This window comes from Camelina sativa, chromosome 15 (assembly GCF_030686135.1).
Source record: "Camelina sativa cultivar CO46 ecotype springtype chromosome 15, ASM3068613v1".
Classification (NCBI taxonomy): Eukaryota; Viridiplantae; Streptophyta; class Magnoliopsida; order Brassicales; family Brassicaceae; genus Camelina; species Camelina sativa.
Window position 1 is genome coordinate 25,495,319 of NC_141894.1, and position 11,202 is coordinate 25,506,520.

Consider the following 11,202-nt stretch of genomic DNA (forward strand, 5'->3'; position numbering starts at 1 on the left):
TTTATTCCTTTGCCTCACTAAAAAATCGGCCAAATTCGTATTTTCTTTTGCTTTGTGGCGGCTCCGGCTCGGATAGTGAAAAACAAATACGAGGTAATGAGGGTAGTGCAAGTTACGAGGTCATCCTTCCTAATGGGCATTGTGCTTGTCACCAATGGAACATCACATGAATACCTTGTCCACATGCAAATCATGTCGTAACTCTGATTCAGAAGAGTAAGTGTAATTGTTTCATTTAATCCTCTTACACTTTTTTCTCATTTGATTGATTTAACTATGTTATACTATGTTAATTGGAGGTATGTGTGGATTATGAAGCTTCGGTCTCCTAATCTGAGTGGTAGTCTTGTTTTGGTATAGAAGGTTTCATTTATCTATGGATTGTCCTCGTTTTATGATTTAGCTTTCTCTCCGTTTAAATTTTTGATCCCTTGCAGTTCGTAGTTTTCTCAATAATTATAAATCTTGCTGTTTTTTCTCGATTTTGTTTTGAAAAAATATAAATATCCGGATATGTGTCTAATCCAAAGTTCTAATAAGAAAAATTCTGAAAGAGAAAAAAAAAAGAGTATAACAAACGTGCTTGTAATACAATCATCCAAGAACATAGATCTAATTTGCAAAAGAAAATTTATAAAAAGTATATATATAATTCAAGAAATGTGAAGGATAAAGTCGCACGCGTGTGTTTGTCCGACTCCGAACTACGAACGGGAAAGAGTTATAACTGAGTAACAAAGGTTCTTATGTTTGGTCATCGCACGTACCGAAACATAAAACACAAAGCGAACTCAGATAATAATAACAACTCGTTTCACCCCCAAAAGAAAAAGAAAAAAAAAACAAAAAGAAAAAAAAAAAACAAAAAATCCCTTTAGGGCACACAACAAAGCGAAGAGAACCACTTGTGTTCTGTAACAAATTTCGCGGCTAACTCTGGTTCGTCGTACTCATTCTCTTTAGAATTCTCAATTCATTCTTCGATTTCATCATTCTGGGTTTTTTGCTTTCCCCTCAGTTCAATTTCGATTGATTTGACTCTTTCTTTAAAAAAAAAAAAATAATAAGTTCGATACTTTGCAAAGTTGGGATCTTCTCAAATTCGTCTTTGTTTTCTCTGTTTTCGATAGTTTCTTACCTCGAATCTGTCTGCAAAAACCCGAAATTTGTGTTTGATTTTACTTTCTTAGTTAGTCAATCTGTTGTAACATTTTTGCCTGAGCTCAGGTTCTATATGAACTTCTTCTTCTTATCGTACTTCGATCTAAAGAATTAATGTATGTGTTTTGATTTTTCAGTTCAGGTGTATAAAGAATTGGGGTTTTTTATTTAGGTCTTGGGATCAACTTTGCTGCAAAGCTTGGATCTTTGGATGAAGCTGGATTTGGGAATTTGGGTTTAGTTTCAGTTGAGGTGGTTTGAAGGTTTTTGGTTGAAAAAGATGGGGTCAGATCAATGTTTCTCAAGATTGAACACACTTGAGATAAAAGCCCTAATTTATCAGAAAATTGGGCATCAGAGAGCAGATACTTACTTCGATCAGCTCGGCAAATTCCTTACCTCGAGGATAAGCAAGTCCGAATTCGACAAGCTATGTATTAAGACTGTTGGTAGGGAATGCATATCTCTTCACAACCGTCTTGTGCGTTCCATTTTGAAGAATGCAAGTGTTGCTAAATCCCCACCACCGAGATATCCGAAGAAACCAGGGAGTCAGTCTCTTTATGTGGATTCTTCTGCGTTCCCTCCTTCGCCTAGAAAGTGCAGGTCGAGGAAGTTTAGAGACCGGCCTAGTCCGCTTGGTCCACTTGGGAAGCCTCAAAGTCTCACTACTACGAATGATGAGTCAATGTCAAAGGCAAGAAGACTTCCAGCTTCTGTTGAAGATGGAGAAGAAGTTGAGCAAATGACGGCAAGTCCGAGTGTGCAGAGCAGAAGTCCCTTGACAGCTCCACTTGGTGTTTCTTTCAACAATCTCAAGCGCGGGATTAGAAAGTCTGTTTTGAGTTCACACAGTGGTATCAATCGTGAGAGTTGTCAAAGCAGGGGGGAGCTACCTGATACGATAACATTGAGAGCTAGGTTGGAGAGGAAACTTGAGATGGAAGGGATAAAGCTATCTATGGACTCTGCTAATCTTCTTAATAGTGGATTGGATGCATATATGAGAAAGCTGATCGAGCCTTGTTTGAGTTTATCCGCTTCTCGGGTGAGAGATATGAACAGTCAACGAAAGCGAGCGGTGTCTAACGTATCAATGTTGGATTTCCGTGCTGCCATGGAGTTGAATCCACGGGTTCTTGGAGAGGACTGGCCTATACATCTTGAGAAGATCTGTTGCCGTGCCTCAGAAGAGCAAAGGTTGTAGAAAAAACGCCGTAATTTTTAGCAATACAGCAATATCATATTTGATTTGACAGATTTGGTACATTTACCTGAGATTCTTGCCTTTGGAATTTGGGTCGCATTGCATGCAATTAGAGAGATACTTGAAGAAGCTTTGAAGGGGAAACAAAAGAGGCTTGGGGGTTTGTACAAGTTCTGATAGATATATATAGTTTTAAATACCATTTGTTTAGCAGAGATATCTTTACTTTTTTTTTCTGGAATCTTTCCTCATGTCTGATGTAACAAATTTTCCATGAAAGCAAAAGAAAATTTTAGCAATTCCATGTCTCCTCCTTTCTCTAACGAAACAGACAAATAAGAGGAAACATAACTACTTCATGAAATCATATATGTCTGGCATGTGTAGTTCTTACAAGCTCTTAGATTTACCAACCTAAATCTACAGACATAACAGAAAAATCTTGAAGAATGCTAATCGCAGTTTGATGCCGGCGAAAACTGAGTGAGCACAAAATAGGGAGGTAATGCCCGAGACAATGTAGAACATATTTGAGTGTTTTAGCTTGAAATCACGTCTGGTTTTTTACGGTTTGCCATGTAAGTCATGTAGATTGTCCATACATACGAAAACGAGTTGCTTACAAGAGGCTGCATGGAAATAAAAACAAGAGCAGAGTTAGAGTGAGTGCATCCTGAGATAAGTCCTAAAACAGAAATTGATAGTCAAAAGGATTACCTGTAAATGAACGGGGAAGAATCTGAATGTAATAAAATCACATACAGGCCAATACATGACACCGTTAAACAGCGCAGGGAGTAAGTCTCTTTTCAATCTGGCAAGTATATCTGAACCGCTTTCCCCTGAACAAATCAGGAAAGCAAAATAACTTCAAAACAAGGTTTAGTGTAATCAAACCACTGAGAGAAAGATAAAGTAAAACCCCATCACTAAAAATCAATGATATTTTGTATTAGTAAGACACATCCAAGATCAAACAAATTCGACACAAGAATTGAACCAAAGAATTCTCAAGTTCAAGTAGCAGAGAGGCAACTTGTTTCTGAAATCTATGTGGTGACTAAGAGTATACTAAGAACTTCAAGACTGCGAGTTTCTGCTTATGTAAATAACCAATCAATCTCCATTTATCATTCTCACCACGACACATACTAGCCACAAGCAAAAATGACTGTAATTCCAGTTAAACTGATCTAGTTCACAAAATTTTCATGTACATAAGAATCAGAGTTAGATAGTCTCGCAATTTTATAATGAATTTACCACTAAATTTGAGGCAAAAAAGAAGAGCAGCAAAGAATGCAAACAGGTTGGTATGTTACTTCCTTTCCGAGCACATTTCTGGTTTCAGATATATACAAACACAAGAAGCTTACCTTGCAGGGATGCATTCAATGAGAAGAAAATAACGGTCATGGTAGGCCCGTAGATCGCCTGTCCCATGGCCATTTTCTTAAACGTTGTGATCAAATCTCGCGTAGGAAATAGTCTTGACATGAAATTGAACCAATAGTGAAGTGTTGGACCCAAGACAAATAGACCATATCCACCCATCCTTGCTGTTCTCACCAAGTCATATGACTCAGACGATTTTTTCGCAATTGTCTGTCAAAAGATCAAGACAGGGTGAACCAATGTCAGCTGTAAAAGTCAATTCTCACAGAATGGAGTGCTACAAAAACAGTAACTACAAGGAAATGTAACAGAGGAAATCTCCATTTCAAGAATGACCAAGTCATACGACTTAGAAGAACTTTTCACAATCGTTTAATGAAAGAGTAAGACAAAATGAACCAAATGTGACCTCTTGAAGTCAGTTCTTATACAGTGGAAAAGGCACAAGAAATTCGATACAGACACATTACTCTAATCTCTTTGGGTTGCAGACACATTACTCCAATAAAGAATCAAACTTTTTACTTCTCCTAATCAAATGATATGTTCTCTTCCTATCTGTTCTAGTTTTACTTGATATTAGGAGGAAAGACCTAGAAACATCTCCCGCAAAATTAAGCCTTTTTGTATTTTTGAATCTCTCATAACTAACACATAAATGTCACAAAAAGGCATAGTTTTTAGCTACCATACTTGTAAAAGGAAACACATTTTGTCCAGTAACATTGAAAGAGTACCTGAGAAGACAAGTCGGCGGCAATGTAAATAAGAGAGGAAGTGACACTTTTGGTCAAAACTGGGCGTGATTTCACCATACCAAGGTACCATCCAACGAACCCAACTTTCGAAATCGACGCAGATGATGAAGTAGAAGAAGAACAAACACCCAAAGAAGGAGAAGGTGAGACACCTGTTTCTTTTGCTCTTCCGAGAAGCTGACGCGACCGGAAATAAGGTCTCGATTGAGCAAGACCGGTCTTAGCAAATGGGTATGTCTCCGCCGCCGCGCTCCGCCGTATGAGACGGGCGGTGTTCGCGGCTGCGTTTCTGAACAATGCTCCGCTCATTCTGGCTTCCGAGATTTTAGGTGTTGTTTGTTGTTTGCTAATCAGGAAGCTTTTGAGTTTTTGATGATGACTGCAAAAAGTTCGATGGATTTTTCCAGTTTCTTCCTAAAAATCAAAAAGCTATTCTTTTTAGTCGGTTAAGCTAAACCGTATCTGGACCGAGTTACCCAAAATTTCCAGTATCTATGGCCAAAAAGTCAACTTTATGAATAAGGCCTTGAATAGAGACATCAAAAGTCCAACAGCCTAAATTAGCAAGTTTTTGTGAAAGTTGATTTATGAGTTTTTTAACAAATGTGCCACAATGTGAAACTAAACTTGTGGGTTCTACCACATTAGTGTACTTCTTTCAACAAATATCACAAGCCACAAGTAAAATAACAAAATTATCCCTCATGATATTTGATTTTTTATTTTTTTATTTTTCTAAATGAGACATATTCTTTTTCTTTTTTTTTTCCTCCTTTATAGTGTTTTAATTTGTTGTGTTGTCTTTTCATCTTCTCTGTCCAATCTTATTATATAAAGTTGGGTTTTGAAAGTTAGTCATTAGTAAGATTTTGACATGTGTCAAGTTATCAATCTCAGATTTTGACATGTGTAAAAGTTAATATTTAATAAGAGAAATATAATTACAACAGAAATAAAATATCTTATTTTAAAAAATATTAATAATGTAAAAAGATAATTATCAAAAGTTACAGAATTTATAAAAAAAAATACAAAGGTTTTTTAAATAATAATAAGGAGATTATATATATATATTTCATAAAATTCGAAATTATAATATTATTTACTTATTTTAATTTTAAATTATTAATTCTACAAAAATAAAGGGATTAAGGATTATATACAGTTAATTATTAATTCTAAAATTTTGTAAATACTCACTTTTATATAAACATAGTTCGTCTCATAATTAAATAATTTATTTAAAAACACTGCTTTCAACTTTATTTAATTAGAAAAAAAAAATTTATGGGAGAGTAATTTACCAAAATTTCTCCTACTTTCTCCTTTTTCAGTTGGGAATAGCTAAGATTAATATGTTAACCCAAGAAAATATTGATAGATGCATCTTCTTTTCCTAATATTGTAGTTTAAAATTTATTTTAGTATTATTAGATTTTTATTTAGTTTATATTTTCATCTTTGAATTATTTAAAATTCATATATTACCATGCTTATAATATTCTATTGTTTCTTTAATTACGTCAAATTAATTTTCTTCTAATTTATCAATCTTGATTGGTTGGTCATAAACTCCTTTTTTTTTTTGCAAACATAATTGTTAGCATTATTCATTCAATCCCAAAGGGAGATAACGAGTAGAAGCTTATCAACCTAATGGATGGATAAAATAGGTTAATCAAACACAAGCTTACAACAAACATAGATAGATAGATTGAAAAAACATAAATCGTTGTTGATAGATCCATAGGAGCTCAAAGACTATGACATCCTGATTTGCGGAAAAAGTATAAAAGAATTGATTTTGCCACATATGTCACCAAAATGCACTTATTTTTTCGGTCAAGGGTCCTGAGAGAATTTCATGAATGGTGACCTTCGTAGAAGTGATTGTCGGAACTGTGCGAGTAATTAAGGACAAATTACAGGAAAATGTCATTTGTAGATTTGTAGGGTCGGAAAACAAGTTTTTAAAGTCGCTCAGACGTAACAAACCAGCCATCGAATATGGTTAGGTCCACGGACCGGGGATAGATGTAGGGCCCACTTAGGAAGGTGGGCCTATGTACCGAGAGTGGACATGAACTCACTAAGCAAAGTAGCGGTTAAGGCGTTGTAGAGAGCTACATCATGGGAAATTTAACATTAGTTACTATCAAAAGATTTTGTGACGTTATAAAAAGGTTTTTACTACATTGGTTGTTGGAGTAAGCCATTTTGAGATAGCAAAAAGACGTAAACATGTTCTCTCCATACAGGAGAAGGGCAGAGCCAATGTTCTTTCTATAGTGGAGAAGGTTGCACACAAGGTTATCTCCCCAAGGGAGGAAGGTGGAGGAGGTTGGACGCAAGGTTATCTCCCCAAAGGAGGAAGGCGGAGCCAAGGTTTTCTCCATGGTGGAGGAGGTTGGACGCAAGGTTCTCTCTATAAGGGATGAGGGCGGAGCCAAGGTTTTCTCCATGGTGGTCATATATTATTGTGATGGTACATAATTGATTAGTATATTATGTAATATTTTTTATTCAAAATATTTTTTGAGCTGACAATTTTTGTAATAAAAAAACTATGCAGAAGTGAAAATAAAATAGTTGGCTTAATGTGTTCATATAGACATTTTATAGGTGGTGATAAAGAATATATTTGTAGCATAGAATATATTTAGGTTTTAAAAAATACACTTTTAATAGTAACATACCTAAAATATTTGTAAATGGATATAAATCAGTGTATTATAACAAAAATAAAATTTATAAATAACGTACAATAAATTTTAATATATTTTTGTTAAATTTAAGAGAAATACCTTAAAATAGCACTAAAACAAGTTTTATGGACAACTATAGCACACATTACATAAATTTCCAAAAATAACACTATTTAACACATTAAAATATTTAAAATTAATTTTTAGAATTTTTTTTTTTACGTTTGGGTTCTCAATTTCACATTTAGGGTTTAGTTTTGAGGGGTAGGGTTTAGTATTTTGAATTTAGAATTTAATTTTGAAAGATTAATTTGTGCTATTTTTGGAATTTTAGAGATGTTGTGCTAAGTTTGGAATAAAAACTTATTTTGGTGCTATTTTTGAGAATTTCTCTAAATTTAATTTAATTTATAGAATTTTAAACCCGCACATCGGGCGGGTCCTCATCTAGTTTCTAATTAAAACGAAGAACTTTTTTTTTTCTTGTTTCGTTATTGTCTAAACTAACTGAACCAGAACAAATCCACACCAAATCTGACTCAGTAAGCCAATAGCGAGTCGCGGAGTGAATCTCTGCCGTCCTAGACCGCCGTGATGTTCCTTTCCGTGAGATGCCTCGGTGGCGTCTCGGTGATGTTTTCGTGGCAAAGACGATCGCTTTCGGCGGGGCTGATGTAACGCTCCAGAACGCCTCTGATTGGAATCTTCTGCACGAGGCTTTGTGTTGTCAGAACTCAGAGATCGCGGAAGCTGTTCTCCGGAGCCACCACTGTTCGGCGTGGTGCAAATGGAGACGGAGACTTCATCATCTGATCTTCTTGCTCAGCCACATGAGAGATTTCTACATGGAGATATTGTTTCACTTCGAGAGCTTCGTGATACCGTTTAATAGACAACTATTTTAGGACAAGATGTTGCCAGTTGTAGACATTCAACGTTTAATGGACAACTATCCTTTTGTTTCAGTTTGACAAGATGTTTCAGTTTGTCTATCAGTGTTTCAAAATGTCCTCCAAACTATCCTTTTGTTATGTAATTCAATTTCTCAATTTTTAACAGATACGTTCTTTGCATTTTCAGTATATCCACACACTTGTCAACCAATGAACATGTCTACAGTCAGTTTTTATGTCCACACAGATGTAAACCAATCAATTACTTGTCCACACTATACTTATTTGTCCACAATCACTTGACAACCAATTAAGTAGTTGTCTCCAGTATAATTTTATGTTTACAGTCTATTTTATGTCCACACCCACTTGTCAACCAATGAACATGTCTACTACATATGTCATATTGTCCTCCACATGCTTGATAGTTCCAAGGAAATTTTAGTGAATTCTATTGTCCACAACTTGTATTTAATTGTTGGCACATACAACATCAAAATTAGTATCTCTGACAATTTATGTCCACAAATATCTCTCTTCGTCTCCCTTCCTTTTAATCCATTTATTCTTATTTTATGCATTAACATCTCTTTTTTTTTCTTTTTTTTTTCAACCAAACATTAATAATTAATTAAAAGAGAACTCCAAGATTGGTTGCCCAAACAGGAGGATAAGAGTTTACAAATAACGATTCGGAAGGTAAAGATCTTGAAGACCAAGCAAGACAATCTGCTCTTACGTTGACGTTGCGGGGAATCTTGACGAGGGAGAAGGATGGATAGAAGGAGCGAAGCTGCGAGAAATCCTCCAATAAATTCGTGAAAGCGGGCCAATCATCTGGCGACTACACCATCGCAACAAGCTCTGCACAATCCGTCTCGAAGGCCTGACAACTCACTCCTGCCGCCAGTAAAGACTCCATAGCCCAGATCAGCGCTTGCAATTCTGTATGTAGGGGAGAAAGGCCACGTCTGAGGCTCCGAGCTCTTAAAAGAAGCGTAATATCATGACCATTACAGCACCACCAACCCAAACCCTGAAAAGGGTCGGTCCCTTTCCATGAACCATCAACCTGACAGAAAATAGAAGAATCCCTCACCTCCACTACGGGTGGAGGGAGGGGATTGTTCACTGAAAAAGATTTGGCATCCTCCCAAATTAGCTTATCAGTTGCCGCTTGATTTATAATCTCAATTGGCTCTAACTCAATACGCTGGAAAACCTTTTTATTCTTGTCTTTCCAAAGTGACCATAAAATCCAGGGGAGAGAAGAGATGATATCAGAAGCCCCGCCTTGAGAAGACGCCCTCCAAAATATGAAATCTAAATTCGCATAAATCGAGGCAAATGGGAAACCTCCCGGTTCCAACAGCATCGGGACCAACTCCCAAATACTGCACGACCAGGAGCAAACAAACAGTGCGTGGTTAATAGTTTCCATTTCCGTCGCCAAACCGCACCGCTTACACAAAACATCACAACGAACTCCCCGATACGCGAGCCGTTCTAACACTGGAAGGGTACCCGAGGCAATTTGCCAGAAAAAATGTTGAATCTTTGGAGGTACATCTAATTTCCATGACTGAGCCCGCAGAGAACTGCATGATGGCCCATACTCCACTTCCGCTATTAATTCCCGGGCTAACCGATAACCTGACTTTACCGAATACCTGCCTGACTTAGTATAATGCCATAACAATCTATCGGGTTGAAAAGTTTTACTAACCGGCAAACTCCGAATAAGTGGTATATCCACCGGATCAAAGAACTCCTCTAGAATAGGCAAATGCCAATCCTTTGTAACTGGATTAATTAAATGATTAACCATCAAACTCGGGAGCAAAAACCTCCCCCTACCATTTGCAGATCTTGGATGAATATCCGGTAACCATGGATCCCGCCAAACCGAAATGGAACAACCAGAACCTACAGTCCATTGCGCACCCTGTTCCACCAATCCCTTAGTTGAAAAAATGCTCCGCCAGGCAAAAGAAGGATTATTCGGTTTCTTTGCCATAAGAGGATGTTTGTTCCTGAAATACTGTCCTCTCATCACCCGGGCCATTAAAGATGACGGATTGTGAATTAATCGCCAAAACTGTTTGGCCAGCATAGCGTCATTAAATTGTTCCAAAACATCTCTTTTCTTTTACCCAGTGATCCTTCCTTTTATCCACATTAATTGTCAATTTAGTCAAATGATGCAATAAATGCTAAGTCAGAAGCTGTACTATGTCACCGCATCGTCTGTTGAGTATGTGTTTTTATCATATAAATAACATATTTCTTTATATTTCCACCTAATAAACATATGGGTATTTTTGTCATTTGCAATGGTCCTTGTGGTAGAATGGAAAAGGGTTTGTGATTATGGTAGATTGGAAAAGTTTTATATCAAATGTGGTAGATCTGACTAAAATCCCTTGCTTTATACATCAATCACCAAAATATTTTTTTAAAAAACAATTATAACAATATATGAATAAATATTGTTAATAAATTTAAAAATATCTAAATTTATTCTATCATAAAAAATACTACACAATAAAAATAACTATTAAAAGTTTTCAAAAGAAATCTATTTATTATAAGATTAACTGGAGTTATTAATGGTTATAGGTACATAGTACTAAATTTTTAATATCTATTTTGATTGAAATTCATTAAATTTGTAAAAAATGTAAAAAAGATAAAAGGTATTATGAAAATAACTTAAACATAAGTGAGAAAAAGTACAGAGAGATAAGTTTTTAATTTTTATTTTGTATATACATAGTTTAAACAAAAGATCTCTAATTAAGGGTGAGTTACTAGAATATTACATAAAAGCTTCCTTTTTACAAAAGTAACACACAATTGTTTGTAATTACTAGAATAAACTCTGTACCCATACTACCCCTGAAACTAGTGTTGAGAAAAAACGTAATTACGGGTAATGCCATTAGTAGAAAAAAATTTTTTGGGAACTGGGATAAAGTCTACCGATTCTTTGATGGTAGACTTATGTAGGTGACTGATTAAAGGTGTACGTTAGATATTTTTAGTACACTTAGTTGTCGTGTTGGTACACTTATCGGTGAACG

General features: G+C 35.8%; 3 protein-coding genes across 4 annotated transcripts; 1 reads left to right on the top strand and 2 right to left on the bottom strand.

Annotated features, from left to right (window-relative positions):
• The first annotated feature begins 708 nt into the window (after window positions 1-708).
• On the top strand, window positions 709-2,667 carry LOC104747342 (uncharacterized). 2 transcript variants are annotated; one of them, XM_010468966.3, is made up of 2 exons: window positions 709-939; window positions 1,299-2,667. In XM_010468966.3, exon 2 carries the CDS (start codon window positions 1,442-1,444, stop codon window positions 2,366-2,368), a length of 927 nt encoding a protein of 308 aa, XP_010467268.1. In that variant the 5' UTR covers window positions 709-939; window positions 1,299-1,441; the 3' UTR covers window positions 2,369-2,667. The 2 variants fall into 2 exon arrangements, with proteins under 2 accessions (XP_010467268.1, XP_087345628.1); XM_087489502.1 differs by having other exon boundaries at window positions 783-939; window positions 1,304-2,667.
• On the bottom strand, window positions 2,643-4,985 carry LOC104747343 (protein SYM1). Its single transcript, XM_010468969.3, has 4 exons — window positions 4,501-4,985; window positions 3,745-3,973; window positions 3,086-3,210; window positions 2,643-2,997 (listed from the first exon to the last, which is right to left on the bottom strand). Exons 1-4 carry the CDS (start codon window positions 4,828-4,830, stop codon window positions 2,908-2,910), a joined length of 774 nt encoding a protein of 257 aa, XP_010467271.1. The 5' UTR covers window positions 4,831-4,985; the 3' UTR covers window positions 2,643-2,907.
• Window positions 4,986-8,963: 3,978 nt separating this feature from the next.
• On the bottom strand, window positions 8,964-10,184 carry LOC104748702 (uncharacterized). The gene has a single exon (XM_010470304.2). It carries the CDS (start codon window positions 10,182-10,184, stop codon window positions 8,964-8,966), a length of 1,221 nt encoding a protein of 406 aa, XP_010468606.2.
• Between the last annotated feature and the right edge of the window lie 1,018 nt (window positions 10,185-11,202).

Coding starts and splice junctions, on each gene's coding strand:
- LOC104747342 (XM_010468966.3), top strand. CDS start 1,442: ATGGGGTCAGATCAATGTTTCTCAAGATTGAACACACTTGAGATAAAA.
- LOC104747343 (XM_010468969.3), bottom strand. CDS start 4,830: ATGAGCGGAGCATTGTTCAGAAACGCAGCCGCGAACACCGCCCGTCTC. Junction 3,211..3,744: donor ATTGAATGCATCCCTGCAAG/GTAAGCTTCTTG, acceptor TGATTTGTTCAG/GGGAAAGCGGTTCAGATATA. Junction 2,998..3,085: donor TCTTCCCCGTTCATTTACAG/GTAATCCTTTTG, acceptor ATTTCCATGCAG/CCTCTTGTAAGCAACTCGTT.
- LOC104748702 (XM_010470304.2), bottom strand. CDS start 10,184: ATGGCCCGGGTGATGAGAGGACAGTATTTCAGGAACAAACATCCTCTT.